Consider the following 14,940-nt stretch of genomic DNA (forward strand, 5'->3'; position numbering starts at 1 on the left):
TCTCACCAAACATCAAACCTGCCTCGCTCAACAACCACCTCCACCATTTAACACCCCTCTCCATCTCAACTCCCACACATTTTCATCTGCGCAGTATATATTGCTACACTTCTTGACTCTCATCCAAGCAAGGCCGGTCTTGCTGACGTGTACACCCGTACAGCATGGCTGAAATCCGACGCAAGCTCGTCATCGTTGGCGACGGTGCCTGCGGAAAGACCTGTCTCCTAATGTAAGTGTCTCCCTTTCCGCTGTCACCATCGCATACGACCCCGCCCTGCATACCGCTTGCTGACTTCGGCCTTCTTCATCAGCGTCTTCTCCAAGGGCACCTTCCCAGAGGTCAGCATTCCCAGTATCCCATGCCCCGCGTCACGCGAGCTTCTACACTTGCCAGCACCAACTGAGCATCGCCACATGTCGACCCTTCCGACTGCCTCCCCCTAGCTACAGCACTGACATCTCCGCTATAGGTGTACGTCCCCACGGTCTTTGAAAACTACGTTGCCGATGTCGAGGTCGACGGGAAGCACGTCGAATTAGCCTTATGGGATACGGCAGGACAAGAAGATTATGACCGTCTCCGTCCACTCTCGTACCCCGATAGCCACGTCATTCTCATTTGCTTCGCCGTCGACTCGCCCGACTCACTGGATAACGTGCAGGAGAAGGTACGAGGCACCCCCCGACACAAAATATGCTTTGACATCGCCCTACGGCTATCGAAGAGAACGAAACACTGATACTATTGTTTACACAGTGGATATCCGAGGTGCTGCATTTCTGCCAAGGTCTCCCGATCATCCTCGTCGGATGTAAGAAAGATCTTCGGTATGACCAGAAGACGATCGAGGAGTTGCATAAGACGTCTCAGAAGCCTGTGACCCCAGAGCAGGTAAGTTTCTCAAAAGACTGGAGAGAAAGCCGCTCGAAAGCATACTGCACCTTGAACCTCCCGCGCAGCCGGTCGCTAGAAGCAGCTGTTATATATCCACAAAGAACAAGACAACTGACATGCACGTCTACAGGGTGAGGAGGTGAAGAAGAAGATCGGTGCACGACACTACCTAGAGTGTTCGGCGAAGACGAATGAGGGAGTGAGGGAGGTTTTTGAGCACGCTACACGCTCAGCACTGCTTTCCAAAAAGGGCAAGCATCACGGGGACGGGAAGAAGTCGAAGTGTTTGATCCTGTAAGAGATCATACATTTAGAGTAGCAGGAGGTGTCAGGAGTGGGCGTGGGGGGCAGCAAAGAAGGAGGTACGGGGGCATTCGGAGAGCAAAGATACAACCAGTGTTTTTTCTAGAATGCGACATGCGGCCGGTTTCGATCGATCCATACCGAGGGCTCGATCACGTCGGACGGATGAGTCCACGAGCTTTTCCTTCCACAATCTTTTTTCCTTTCTGGATTCGGGCGTCCCTCGAGCACCGGACGATCGAAATGGAGTCCATTCCGCATCGTAGCAGCATCCACCCATCTGTACCAGCACGCGTTTCTCCTGCCGCCGCGGGGAGGCTGTCTGGTGCGCGCGACACCGGACCATCACTGCGGCTGTGTTTCTACTTTACTTCTTCATTCAGAGCAGACTAGTATAATCATCCGTTTAAACTCTTTAGTCGTTGTTTCCCATCTCTCTCTCCTTTCCTTTCCTTTCCTTTTCTTTCTTTTTTTCCTTTCTTTCCTTTCCTTTCCTTTCCTTTTTCCTTTCCTTTCCTTTCCTTTCTTTTCCTTTCCTTTCCTTTCCTTTCCTTTCCTTTCCTTTCCTTTCCTTTCCTTTCCTTTCCTTTCCTTTCCTTTCCTTTCCTTTCCTTTCCTTTCCTTTCCTTTCCTTTCTTTCCTTTTCTTTTCTTTTTTCTTTCCTTTCCTTCCTTCCTTTCCTTTCCTTTCCTTTGGCATCCTTTCCTCTAGCATCCCCATCGCAAACGTCGTCCCGTAGCATATATGCCCCCCTTCCCTTCCCTTCCCTTCCCTTCCCTTCCCTTCCTCCAGATTGTCGTCGTCTGTATCTCCGCCCATCTATACATTGTATGCTTTTACACCTCCACTGCTTATCCGGTCCGGGAGGTCCTCTTCCCCTTTCCCTTCTCTCAACAGCAATCTTCCCGCTCGATCGCCTTTCTCCCCCGCAGCCATCTTTCCGCTCGATCCCATTCAATTCATAGAGCCCACTTTTTCCTCTTGTGAGATCTGCCGCATCTTATCTGGCTGTCTGGCTGGCTGGCTGTCTGTCTGTCTGGCTGTCTGGCTGGCTGACTGGTTTCTGTTGTCTGTTGTTGCTGCTGCTCTGCTGGCTGGCTGCTGGCTGGCTGGTGCTGCTGCTGCTGTCTGAGATGATATGATATGATATGATATGATATGTTGGATATGATATGATGGATATGATATGATGGATATGATATGATATGATATGATGGATATGATATGATGGATATGATATGATATGATATGAGATGATATGATATGATGGATATGATATGTTTGATATGATATGAGATGATGAGATGAAATAATATGATAGGATAGGATACGAGGAGGAAATAAGTATGATAGGGATGGATAGTTACGTTACAGGTTCGGGGCGAGGATTCCTCGTTACAGGCTGGATGGATGGATGGAGGGATGGGTCTTGGTTAAGGGATCGATTCAGTTACTGTGCTCAGCAAGGATGGATGGCTGGATGGATGGATGGATGGGTCTTGGGGGGTAAGGGGTAGGGACGGTGGATAGTGGGGATGTCATGATGTCGATCTCTGAGGGGCGATAGATAGATAGATAGATGGATGGGCGGTGAGTGGGTCAGGCAGGGTTGGATAAAGGTGCTTAGGGTTGGGATGGATGGATGGATGATGATGGTGTTGGAGCTTGGTAGATTTTTGTTTGAATATACGTAGATACGTATCCATCATCACCCACACGGCGAAGACTAAAGCTGAGGTTTGTTTCCTCCGCCTTCTCCTTTCGAGTCCAGCGCCCGTCCTTCCATCATCCGTTCCTCGCTTCCTCCGTCACGACTCCAGACGGCCGCCCCTCTGAATCTCCCTCTCGACCAGCGCCTTCACCTCCCGGCTCGTCCCCTGCGTGAGCGGGTACTCCATGATGAACGTCCGGGTCCTCTGCTGCCGCAACTGCATGACGCGCTGGGCGTATTCGCCAACGATGCCGCTGTCGATGTTACCCTCCCAGGCGGTTTCGTCGGTGCCGTGCTGGGCGCAGAAGTCGCGGAGCCGGAGCATGCCCTGCCCGGCGAGCCAGCGCTGGTTGCGATCGTCGTCGTATGGTTCCTCGCTTTGGGGCCCACGGTTGGGCGCTGTGTCGCTCGTAATCATAGCGTCATCGCCACTATCGATAGATTGTTCGGATTCGGGCTCGGATTCGACGGTAGGGCCTACAGTGTTATTCGTGTTTTCCAGTCCTGGTGCAGGCGCTGCATCGGGTGCATCTCGTCCTTGGAGGGTTTCCGGCACTCGCCGGCCCCGTTCAGCGATCAGTCCTTCTGGGATGCCGAGCTCGGCGGCTCGAGCGTTGATGGCGTCGGCGTCGGTGTCGGTGTCTGTCTGCTCGGGCATGCGGCCGGACGGGATCCATGGGATGAAACGGCGGAAAAATCCCTGCAATCCTTGCAACTCTGGGGCTTCGCCTAGACCTCGTTGGTTATCCTCTAAAGATTGGCGATTGGGTGTGCCCTCTTCTGGAGGGGTGTCGAACCCACCGGCTGCCTCAAAAGGGGATTGATTCGCCGCCCCTTGAAGGTGTGTTGGCGGGGCGGGATCATAGGATGGGACATTATTGGGTGGTGGGAGAGGATCTGAAGACGACGTGGGCATGTTGGTGTATCCGCGGGGAATGAGATTTATGAGGGCAGGAACCCCCGAAAGGAGGACATGGCGGGCTTCGTCGAGAGTAATGGGTCCATGAGACAGCGGTATGGTCTCCCTCCGAGCCTTTTCTCGTGTGGGAGCGACCTCTGCTGACTCGACGACTTCGACCAGGAAGGATGTCGCTTCCGGGGTGTTCCATAGATCTTTGGCGTTGTGGACGTACAGCTCGCATTCGAAATTTTCTCGGTCCGTGGATGGGGTCTTTCCCCATACTGACTTGGGAATATGGTCGATGCTGAGTTCTTTGAATAGGCGGGGGAATACCCAAGGATAATCCTCGACGCAAGTTTTGAGAGATGACCGGCATTTCTGTACCTGTTTGAGCTTGAACTCTGCAAGAGCTGAAGAAATATCGATATTTGGGCGGCTTCGCCAGAGATCATCGGCGTAGAACGGACTCCTGCTTAGTTGCAGGAGATGCTCTGACTGACCCCCACGGAGGGCTAGTTGGTCCAGAAAGAGACAGATGCGATAAGGATCCCCTTCAGGATCAAGGCTAAGCACCAACTTTGCCCACTCGTAGGCTGTTCGCCAGGTGCCTCTCTGGCCTAGATTGTTGACATAGCGCCACGCCGAGAGCCAGAATTCACGGTTCTCTGGCCGTCTGAAGTCAAGTCGTGCTTTACCTTCCCCGAGAGCTGCTGTGAATGAGGAGTGTACTGATCGTCCAAAGCTGAACAATGCGCGCTCGAGTAGGTCGCCCGAGACGGAGTGGTCGCCTTGTTGCTTTGCAATTTCGGAAACCTGGAGTAGCGTGGAGATGTGGTACGCTGCTTCCGATATCAGTACAAGTACCCCAGCGGCACGAGTGGGGAATGGTCTTACGGTTATATTGAAGCAATGCAATCATGCGTTGTGGATCCATGGACTCTACACATGTTTGAAATTGCCTCTGCACGTCTTGGTAAATTGTGTTGTGCACAAAGCGAAACTCAACAGTACCATCCTCCAATTTCTCGACCAGCTCCATGCCGAGCCCTCCGCTCGTAGCTTTGGGCCATTCCTCTTTGCCCAGGATGAAAGGATTCCTTCGAAGTGCCAGACCTGCCAAACCTTGGCCACGCGAAGCTGGACTATGGCGCCCAGCCAGTGCACCACCGAGGTCTAGATTTTGAACCCTGCCTCGCCGTCTGGGAGGGCCGGCCGCGGCGCCAGCTTCATCCTCGTTTTCCAGCACCACGTTCCCAAAGAGGCGCTTCATTTCGTTCAGAGCGTTTAAATGCTTCGACTCAACCGCAAGTAGTCGATACAGTTGTACATTAGCTTCATCGATCTTAGATGCCAGTGGAACCTCTGCTCCATCCTTGGATGTTGTCGACAAAGACTTGAGAGCAATGTCAATCTCATCCAGTTGTGGTTCTTTAGCGCCAGCCAGAGCAGTTTTGGCCGGAGGATCAGCTTGCTCGGGTACTTTGCTCTTTTTCTTGTTTTTCTTCTTCTTCGACTTGCTCTTCGTTTTTGGCTTTTCTGACGATTCGACTTGAGGATTCTTTGTTGACACCTCAGCGTCCTCTCTATCATTAGGGTCTACGACGTCGGAGTCATTCATTTCATCTCCATCTTCATCTTGGTTTAGCATATCAAATGCATTGAGAATCTTCCCCGCGGGCGCCTCTTCTTCTGACTCATCATCCGGTGCATGGTCTTCTTTCAAAGTATTCCGCTGAATTTGCTGTTCCTGCTCTCTCTGTAGTTTTCGGACAGCTCTGGAGGACATGTTGATTATGGGCGGCCAATAACCTTAATTTTGTGCACAATAAAATGAATATCCTAGCCTTCGAAGTCCAATGTCACGGGAGTGGTACTGGTATTGGTGCAGCTTTAATAGTAAATGAATTTGGGAGATGAGAAGTCGGCGAGTCCAAACCAAAGATATATGTCCAGTGCCAGAAAATGAGACAACCAAGGTGTCAAATATGTCTAAGTTGTCAGATCTATGCAGTGTTCTTAAGTATTCATTGAATGCCATGACGCGGAGGGCAAAGCCTTTATTTCCATAGGGCTGAAGTGGATCTGCCTCAACGCTTGCCGCCAACCCCTGTCATTGTCACAAGATCCGCCAACAGCAACGCTTTCATTTCATCTCTCACTTTCACTGTACCTTCCTTTTTAACATCCCTGAGAGGAGAAAATCCTCAAGTTCTCCTCGCCCTGCCTCAGGCATATCTCAATGCGTCGAGCAGCAGTCCAAGCGTTCCGCACTGCTCGACGGACTCCTCTCCGGAAAGTCGTCACTACCAGAGCTTTCCCCAGGCCTCCAGTGAACCATATCGTCGGCCTACGCCCAGTCACTACCCTTATCAGAAGAGATGCTCCGACCCAGATCATAAGGTCATCCATGTACTTTCGTACATTCTCAGTCGCTGCTCTGGTATCTGTGCTGGCTTCCGGCGTTTACTACTACCAGCGGGATCCAGAAACTAGGGCGTTGGTCAATGGGACAAGCGTCATAACCTCTGGCTCAGGCCGTTCAGCACCTCAGTATTCAACACTAGCCTCTGCCTCAGGCTCTCTCCCTACCCAAACCCAGTCAATATCAAACGGTCTCGTTGCAGAGCCAGGAGCCGAGTCTAAGAGAAGGGCACTGCTCGTTCAAGACAACGAATTCTACGTAGACGAACTAGCTCACGACGCTCCTTTAACCAAGCAAGCTGAAGACGAAGGTCACAACCGGATGGAGAAGATAACGCCGGAACAGGCAACGCAAAAGCTTCGCAAGAACGAGGAGTCATATCTGGTCGGCAGGGGAAGAGGCGTTGTCCGCTACGATGTGGTCCAGATACCAAGTAACAACCCTATCGAGGATGACCACGCCGAGAAGATTGTTGAAGTGCCCCAGTCAGTTACTCCTCCACCTGCCGGGTCGGCCAGCAGCGACTGGATGTTCTGGGGCGTCTTTGACGGTCACGCTGGTTGGACCACATCCGCAAAACTTCGACAAGTCCTCATCTCCTACGTTGCGCGTGAACTCAATAACACTTACATATCCGCCTTCACCGACCCCTCTTTGACCGTTCCCACCCCGCAGTCCATAGACACAGCAATCAAACGTGGCTTTCTCGCACTAGATCACGAGATAGTCCACGCTTCCGTGAGTAAGATTACCACCAACACAAAGCAAAAAGCCGCAGCAGCAGAGATCCTTGCACCAGCACTTTCTGGCGCTTGTGCTCTCCTCTCATTCTACGATAGTTCTTCAAAGCTCTTTCGAGTGGCTTGTACAGGCGATTCACGTGCAGTGCTAGGCCGCAAAAACCCAGCAACTGGAAAGTGGACTGCTACTCCACTCAGTGAAGACCAGACGGGAGGCACTCCCTCTGAGATGACTCGACTGCGCGCTGAGCATCCTGGCGAGGAGAATGTCGTACATAGGGGAAGGATACTAGGCGGCTTAGAACCCAGTCGGGCGTTTGGCGATGCGGGCTATAAATGGAGCAGGGAAGTCCAAAACCGGATGAAGAAGTTTTTCTTTGGAAAGACTCCGTCGCCGCTATTGAAAACCCCGCCGTATGTTACCGCTGAGCCTATCATCACGACCACGAAGGTAGATCCTGGGCAGGGAGACTTCGTTGTTCTGGCTACGGATGGGTTGTGGGAAATGCTCACGAATGAGGAAGTTGTTGGATTGGTTGGGCAGTGGCTCGAAAATCAATCGTCGAGCAGTGGAAGTAATGCCACGTCATGGACAAAGTCATTCTTCAGCAGCCAAAGCACGAAGTTGCCAGTTGAGAAGCCTGTCTCAGCGCCCACGGAGGGTGGTGAAGGCCAACGGGCTCCTCTGCGGCAGACGCAATGGGATGTGAAGACTACTGATGAGAGGTTCGTGGTCGAGGATAAAAACGTGGCGACGCATTTGGTTAGGAATGCGTTGGGTGGTAGAGATAGGGATATGGTTTGTGGGCTGTTGACGCTTGTGAGTCCGTATGCAAGGCGATACAGGTACGTTCTTCTTTCCAGCTAGTCGGGTGAGGTCTGACTGACCCGCCTTCCAGGGACGATCTCACAGTCGAAGTCATTTTCTTCGGCGAAGCTGACAAGAGCGGAGATGTGGTACTCAACGCTGAAGCCAGCGCGCCCAGCTTAGGTGCGAAGGCAAAGTTATGATCACGACTCTGCTCCGTTTAGCTGCATTTACAAGAAAAGCGTTTGGCGGTGATCTTCGTTTGCGAGCGTTAGGGATACCCAGTGCTAGCAGCATTGTTGGAGGCGTTTTGTCCATTTAGGATTAGGAATGTCTACACCTGATCCACATGTGCCTTCCATCCGCTTTCATCTGTTTGAAATGTCTTCGCAACGTCTACACCACAGCCCAATCCTATGGAATCCCGCAATCCACCGTGAAAAGATCCGAAAGCTAGTCATGACCTGATCTCTCCGACCCTTCTTCCCCGGCCACACCGCTAGATCTTCCAAACCAACCCAAGCTTCCTCCCCCGCGAGCCCCAACCTTTCCGACCAGGGACGATCATCCCAGGCTTCCCGGCGAAAAATCGTCCCGAAGGCTCCGTGCCCGGAGTCTTCCATTGCTGGTCTCCCAAAAGCACGGGTACTAGTACTGGAAGCAGCTTTTGCGAAACGTCCTCCCGGCCTAGAGAAGGGGGGGGGGGGGTAATTTCGAGGCCGGATGCTGAAGCACGCTCCTTCTGCGGCTGACAATGGGTTCGAGACCGAGGGTTATTGGAAAGACGGCATGGCTTTCATGATGCTGGTCTCATCTCTTGCTCCCACCTGGGCCGAAGGCCGATTCGCGTATGGTGAATACTCACGCTCAGCCCTACCGCGTCACTTTTCCTTCTTCCTCGTCGTCGGACTCCTCAGCTCCTTCATCGTCGGACAGCGATAGCCCCGCACCTTCGGCTCGGCCTCTGCGGGCGCGTCGTCCGCGCCACGCTCGCCCTTCTTGCCGGGCGACCGTGTCGCGCGGAAGGATCGGATCCGGGGGAGAGAAGCCGCGACGATGGCGGCCAGGCCGCCGGAGATCCAGTAGAGGAGCATGGCGCTGGGGAACAGGAGCGTGGCGGGCGCGAGCGCGAGGGCTCCGATCTTCAAGGTTGTGTGTTTCCGTAGATTCCAAGCGCGGGCCTTCCTGGCGGTTTCGGGCGACGAGCCCGGCATTGCGAGGAGACCGAAGGTGTCGTTGCGAGACGAGATCGTTGCGAACACGATGGCGGATAGGGCGAGGGGCAAGATGAGCAAAGGATCGGGCATGGTGAGGTCGGGGAACCATAACATCCCCTCGGTGGCTAGGGATGGTTCCATGGGTACCGATTCGTCCACTGTGCCTGCGCCGGGGTTCTGCTGCCCTTTGAGCGCTATCAGAGACTTGGCGGCCAAGCTCAGCATTCCCTCCTCCGTCCCCGTCATCCGTCGGATCGTCTCCATCATCGTGAACCATATAGGGACTTTGACGAGCGCGAGATAGGATCTCCAAGATTGTGCTCGGTTTCGCTTGAGCCATTGTCTCCATACGAGATCCATGGCTCCGTCGTGGATCCGTTTCCGTTCAAGCGCGCTTTTATCTCCGTGCTTATGCCTGATCGCCTTCTCCGTGGCGATTGTGGCCTCGGCTAAGTGAGGGTACAGTGCGCACCGTTTCCAGTAGATCCGGTTGGAGTATGTGTATAAGGGTTGCAGGATGACCATTCTGACAAGGACGGCAACCAGTGGTATTGTTGCTGCCCAGGGAAGTCCGGTCGTGTCATGAATCCCGTTGAGAAGTGTATGAGTCTGCACTAAGCATTCATCGAGGAATGGACGCTGGGGGGTGGCGCTAAATCTTCGAGAGTTCAGGGCTGCTGTTTGGCGAAATTTGGGTCGGTGACAAGGCTTCATGAGAGCTGTCGGTCTTGATACTACTCGTATCACACTGTGAGGCTTCATTGTGGTGATGGTGGTCTGAAAGCGTTATATAGAGATGGATTGTTTTCCACTTTTTGATCGAAAGGATTGATGTAAGGGCCGAAGCCCGCTCCACCAGCTCGGGCCGGAAGACCTAATGCAAGGAGCCAAAAAGGGTACACATAACAAAATTGCGCGAATAACGCACTCGGAACGTGGAGAACCCAAAGGTTATATATGACGCTGCCGGCGAACTCCTGATGGCAGTCTGAACCGTACTATCAAAGTAAACGTGATACCTTAGCAAGATATCGCACTGGGAGAGCACCCACGTTCGCCAACAATCTTCTACTCGAAGAAGAATAGCCAGCAGTAGCAGTCCACCATCCTCTACTACTACTACACCTCCTCCTCCGCTTTACCGGCCAAACTTCTTCAACTCCAAGTACCTCAACGGGGGGTATGCAACGCACGTAAAAGCAATTGCTAGCCAAGCGCCAATGTCGCCCCCATAACCGCCAATCTTACTCCCGACAGGGCCTTGATACCACACTTGATCCATACCGACAATCGCGCCGGCCCAGCCAATAAAGAAAGAAAGCAACGCTGCAACTCCTACAGGAAGCCTCTTTTTATCTTCCCAAGCCGACCAATCAAAAGGCACCCCTCGCAGTGTGTGAAACAATATATGCTCTTCGAACACTATCGTCAGCCAGGGGCAGACCCAGTAACTCATAAGGGGCAAGAAGTCTTCGAATATGTTGAACAAATGGTCGCGGCCCGCCACCGCGCAGACGAGTTCGACAACCATGAGGAAGAGACACCAGATCCAACGCGGGATGGCTTTGGGATAACGACCCAAGACCTGGCAGCTCAAGCCTGCGGCGTACGTGGCCGGTGCGTTATTTGCGATGCCGCCAAGGGCGAGGAGCACGGTGCAGAAACCGCCAAAGGCGCCGAGGCCGTCGTAGCAGGCTAGGAGGAGCGCGCCGGATGAGGTGGCGTAGGCGTTGGCCCAACCGGGTGTTGTGGCGACGCCAGTCGCTATAGCGACCCCAATAAGGTTTACAAAGATTAAAGAAGTCCACATGCCAGACCAGGTCATGAAGAAGGTGAGGCGTCGACTTGTGTCAATGGCTGATGATGATTTCGGAGTCAGCATGCCATCTTGAAGAGATAGACTGAAGTCGTAAGACAAGTCTAGGGAGTACGACGAGGGAAAAAAGCCCATTGCATGACACAGATTGAAGTCTCACATAGGAAAGAGCCAATCCGAGATTACGTACGATAATAGACGTAAAAGTCGGCACCGATAGTGCAGAAGCTAATGGCGACAGAGAACTGAAGTGCGAAAAAGGAGCAGCGATTGGCTGCGACTGTGCCGGGCGGACCGATAGATTGCAATGAGGTATTGAAATTGTGGCCGGCGGAACCGATGAGGACGAGTAGGGCAAATACTTGCGGTATCCAGGCGTATCTGTCCCTCTGTGAGCTTGAGCGCTGCGCTTCTTTTTGGTTTTAATGGAGCGGACCTTTCGTATGTGTGGAGAATGGCGATGCCGAAGGCGGCAACCAAGCCAATGCAAAGAGCGCTGATAGCACAACCGACAGCAATAGTCAGGCCGGCGCCGTTAACAGCTGAAAGCATTTGTCCGGCAATGATGGACGCGATGATACCCCCTAGATACAATTCCGCAGTCAGTATTACCAAGTCGAGGGGTAATTTCGAGCTTTCGAACATGTCTAGAGAGTGAATTCCCAACCGTGTGTCCAGACTCAATATTTAGTGCAAAACATAAAACCCGTGATATACTTACAGCCCACTTGAAGTATTACGTTGAGAATGCAGGCGAGTTTGGACGGCCAGTATCCCATAAAGTATCGACCGAGTATCTATCAAGTCAGCAAGGATCACACCGAGTTGGCAAAATGTGTGCCCAATTGATAAATCAAGGCCAGGTATAGTCTAAGCCGGCAGTATGCACGCACGCGCAACATACCATTGTTCGATTTCCGCTTTGAGGACCGAATGTACCCGTATATGCTGCTCCGCAAGCGGAGAGAGCATTGGCGAAGAGGACCAAGCAGACACAATCAACCCATCCGAGGTTAAAGACCAGTGGGCCGAGAAAACCAACAGCGAGGTTGTTCACCACGACGTTGATGCTGAACCACAAAGTGAACATCTGAAGATATCCCATTGCCGCCCCATCGTGCTTCTCTTCCGGAAGCACTCTCGTGATGCCGCGGGCCTCTAGATTATGGTTTCGAGATCAGTATTGCCTGACTAGGAGACATACTGAACTTTGGAACATGTCTAGAGAGTAGTACTCCCGAAGCACTCCTTAAGGCTTGGGATCTGGCCCCAAAGAGTGAAGATGGACTCCAAAGATACGTACCTAGGCCAGCAAAGCTTTCGACTTTGGCGTTCCATCTCGCGAGCCTACCTCTGAGGAGGACGGGAGTGGGAGCGATATCAGGATGAGAAGAGATTTGAGAGTTTTCGAGGGTGTTATCGGCTGAGTCGCTGCCGGAGAGGATGATATTGACTGAAGAATCTTTGAATTCGCCTCGTTTCTCGAGGTCATTTTCGGGTATCTGGTGAGCGGCAGGGTGCCTGAGAGGATTCATGCTGAAGGAAGGAAATGGAGAGTATCTCTCACAACTCAAAAGGAGTCAATTCGAGTGTTAAATTGGGGAGGATGGAATAAAAAACAAAAGAGTTTAATGACTGATGTTAAAAAAGACAAGGTAAGGCAGACACTGGACAGGGATAGTGCGAATGAGAGAGGATATTTAGAGCACGCAGAGCAATTGTACTCGCGGATTATGCATCCAACGGCCATCGATATCATACCAGTCACTTAAGGAAGGTTGAAAGCTAAAGGCTGATGCAGCATGAGCAAGTGCTTGTACTAGTAAGAGTACTAGCTGTCTGCACGTTGAAACCAAATCATGCGAGCCATCTCGCGGCACGTGGGGTAAAATGGAGATTAGGGCAGCAATGGAATGATTAGTCTGGTCCTGTATGCTGCCAAACACGTTATCGCGTAATAATGAATGGTCCATGTAGCAAAGGAGCACCAATGCCTTGAAAAAAAGTGAGTGGTTAGAAGTTGCAGGACAGCTCAAGCTACAAAGATTCCTTAAATCCTTCGACGCCGCTAAAGCTTTAGTGTATGCGTTCTAATCAGTAAATGAGACGACGGACGCTCAATTGAAAAAGTAAGAGGCGTACTAGTACCGACCACGACACGGTTCTTTTTTTCATTCAATTACCGCACAGAGTTTCCAATTCCAACCGCTCCTCGGGAAAAACAATGCGAGTATCTTACGTCGAGCGGGGAAGAAAAAGGTAACGATATTTCTATTTGCGAAAGCGGTCCGCCGCATTGCACTGGGTAAAGTCGTCCGATTTAGAGTGGAGCTCGGCATCTCTGTGGACGGGATCTGCTCATTTGAAGCCAAGGTTCGGGTCTGCCCCCTCCCCATCCTTGAACAGGTCGATGTAATCCGTTAAGCCATCTACGAGCTTCCGAAAATTCAATCGTGTACTCCGCCTCACATTTCTTGTGAAGGCTTGTTCGTTATAATCGGCTCCGTGATCGGAGATGTCGCTGAAGCTCGACTTGTAACCGACAGGTCGATGATGTTGGAATAGTTGCGGTTGAACGGTCAAGCATGTTTGGACTGGCCTTCCCTCCGATCCATGGCACACAGATCGAAACATCATGTCAGTCGGTCCCGTCATTTTGTTCACGCTGAGCTCATACAGTAAGCGCCGGGCACCTGGCAGAGAAATCCCGTAACCCATAGTGCACGTGTTCATCCATGCTCTAGAGACTACGCGAGTGTGAGCAGGGTAAGTCTGAATAAGTTCGGAGTCTCCAAACTGCATCATGACATGCTGCGGTTCTGGAACCGTTTCGTCGTCATAGATGACAGCTCGCCCCAGCGGCACATTTCGGTCACTTGCGCGAGGAAACCGGGTGCCGCAGTGGCCTAACCAGAAAAGACCCCAGCGGTCAATGTCTCCGTATGGAGAAGGTTCGCTGGTGAAATCTTTCCTGATGTCGAAGTCCTGCGGCCTTTGGTCTTCCTTGGGCTGAGGGTGGGTCGGGTCTAGAAACCGGTCTGATGTGCCTGACAATGGCTGGACCAGTAGTCTCGAAGCTTTTGCAAAGTCTCTCATTTGATGATTGATACGAATGTCCCAATCGGCGTCGTCTTCTAGAATGAGGGCAGATGTGATATTTTGTTCGATCAACCTGATTCAATTCAGTTACTAATTTTGACAGTTCAGTTGGTTATCTGAGGCTATAGGCCTAAGGTAACAGACTACAGGCGCGAACTCTCAGCCAGGTAGCCTCACGTATCAGAAGCCAGTCTGACACCATCAGGACTTTGGTGTTGGTGATGTGACCGGCATATACTTGAGAGTTCAGGGCCGGTAGGGTCGGCTGCGCGAAGACGCACTGTATGCATGGCCACTCATAATATGGCCAACTACATGGCCTGAGACGGCGCGCTTGCAGTCTGGATGAAATGAAAGGGGAGCAGAGAGCGAACACTCACATTCTAGCGATGTTCATATGAGCTCGCCAATTGCCTAAACCCCCTGAGTCGAGTTTCACTTCTTTGCCACCTGGCGGAAGAGATATCTTGTCCACCCCAGTTACGCCATCTACATAGTCGATTCGCAAGTCTGTGAGGGCAGCGGCTAGCGACATCGAGTCTCGATGGTCGGTTCGAGATGGAAGATTGATGACGAAGATCTTCTGAAACTGTATAGACGTCAGAGGTATACGGGATGGCGCGAGCCAGCAACTGCGGAATACATATTGGTCGTACTGACCCCAAGAGTCTGATTGAATACATGTTGAAGTGAATCCCCACCAGACGAGAAAGGACCAATTGCCGATCGGTGGAAGGGCGACGGAGAGGTTGGGCTGAATCTCCAGAAGAGGAGGATGGCCCCAAGCAAAGCGACAGAGATAGTCAGGAAGAGCCGTATGTTAAGGTAGTGTACAGACATTTGCGGTATAATTGACAATGTGAATGCTGGAAATCACAGTCCACCTTTTGACGGACGCGGCGAGGTACAGTAAGAGAGAAGAATTGTTCAAGCTATGGCCTCATTAATTGCGGGGCAAGGAAAGTCTCCAAAGATTAATCCGCGCGCTCTCAGTAAACACTTCTACTGTCCTTCACGAGGTTTAG

The 14,940-nt window shown here is 52.1% G+C and overlaps 6 protein-coding genes across 6 annotated transcripts; 2 read left to right on the forward strand and 4 right to left on the reverse strand.

The window, feature by feature from the left end:
- Positions 1–164: 164 nt before the first annotated feature.
- On the forward strand, positions 165–1,196 carry HO173_003740 (uncharacterized protein; the record flags this gene model as incomplete). The annotated part of the gene is made up of 5 exons (XM_037305665.1): positions 165–232; positions 315–342; positions 474–671; positions 761–895; positions 1,029–1,196. 5 exons carry the CDS (start codon positions 165–167, stop codon positions 1,194–1,196), a joined length of 597 nt encoding a protein of 198 aa, XP_037167420.1.
- Positions 1,197–3,009: 1,813 nt separating this feature from the next.
- On the reverse strand, positions 3,010–5,599 carry HO173_003741 (uncharacterized protein; the record flags this gene model as incomplete). The annotated part of the gene is made up of 2 exons (XM_037305666.1): positions 3,010–4,652; positions 4,708–5,599. 2 exons carry the CDS (start codon positions 5,597–5,599, stop codon positions 3,010–3,012), a joined length of 2,535 nt encoding a protein of 844 aa, XP_037167421.1.
- Positions 5,600–6,052: 453 nt separating this feature from the next.
- Positions 6,053–7,986, forward strand: HO173_003742 (uncharacterized protein; the record flags this gene model as incomplete). Its single annotated transcript, XM_037305667.1, has 2 exons — positions 6,053–7,821; positions 7,875–7,986. The coding sequence occupies 2 exons, from the start codon at positions 6,053–6,055 to the stop codon at positions 7,984–7,986; spliced, it is 1,881 nt and encodes a 626-aa protein (XP_037167422.1).
- Positions 7,987–8,664: 678 nt separating this feature from the next.
- HO173_003743 (uncharacterized protein) lies at positions 8,665–9,762 on the reverse strand (the record flags this gene model as incomplete). The annotated part of the gene is made up of 1 exon (XM_037305668.1): positions 8,665–9,762. One exon carries the CDS (start codon positions 9,760–9,762, stop codon positions 8,665–8,667), a length of 1,098 nt encoding a protein of 365 aa, XP_037167423.1.
- Positions 9,763–10,138: 376 nt separating this feature from the next.
- On the reverse strand, positions 10,139–12,351 carry HO173_003744 (uncharacterized protein; the record flags this gene model as incomplete). Its single annotated transcript, XM_037305669.1, has 6 exons — positions 10,139–10,857; positions 11,007–11,197; positions 11,253–11,400; positions 11,538–11,613; positions 11,721–11,974; positions 12,120–12,351. The coding sequence occupies 6 exons, from the start codon at positions 12,349–12,351 to the stop codon at positions 10,139–10,141; spliced, it is 1,620 nt and encodes a 539-aa protein (XP_037167424.1).
- Positions 12,352–13,174: 823 nt separating this feature from the next.
- Positions 13,175–14,755, reverse strand: HO173_003745 (uncharacterized protein; the record flags this gene model as incomplete). The annotated part of the gene is made up of 3 exons (XM_037305670.1): positions 13,175–13,988; positions 14,296–14,504; positions 14,576–14,755. The coding sequence occupies 3 exons, from the start codon at positions 14,753–14,755 to the stop codon at positions 13,175–13,177; spliced, it is 1,203 nt and encodes a 400-aa protein (XP_037167425.1).
- Between the last annotated feature and the right edge of the window lie 185 nt (positions 14,756–14,940).

Source organism: Letharia columbiana, assembly GCF_014066305.1.
Source record: "Letharia columbiana isolate WasteWater2 chromosome Unknown Sc0000009_s1, whole genome shotgun sequence".
Lineage (NCBI taxonomy): Eukaryota > Fungi > Ascomycota > Lecanoromycetes > Lecanorales > Parmeliaceae > Letharia > Letharia columbiana.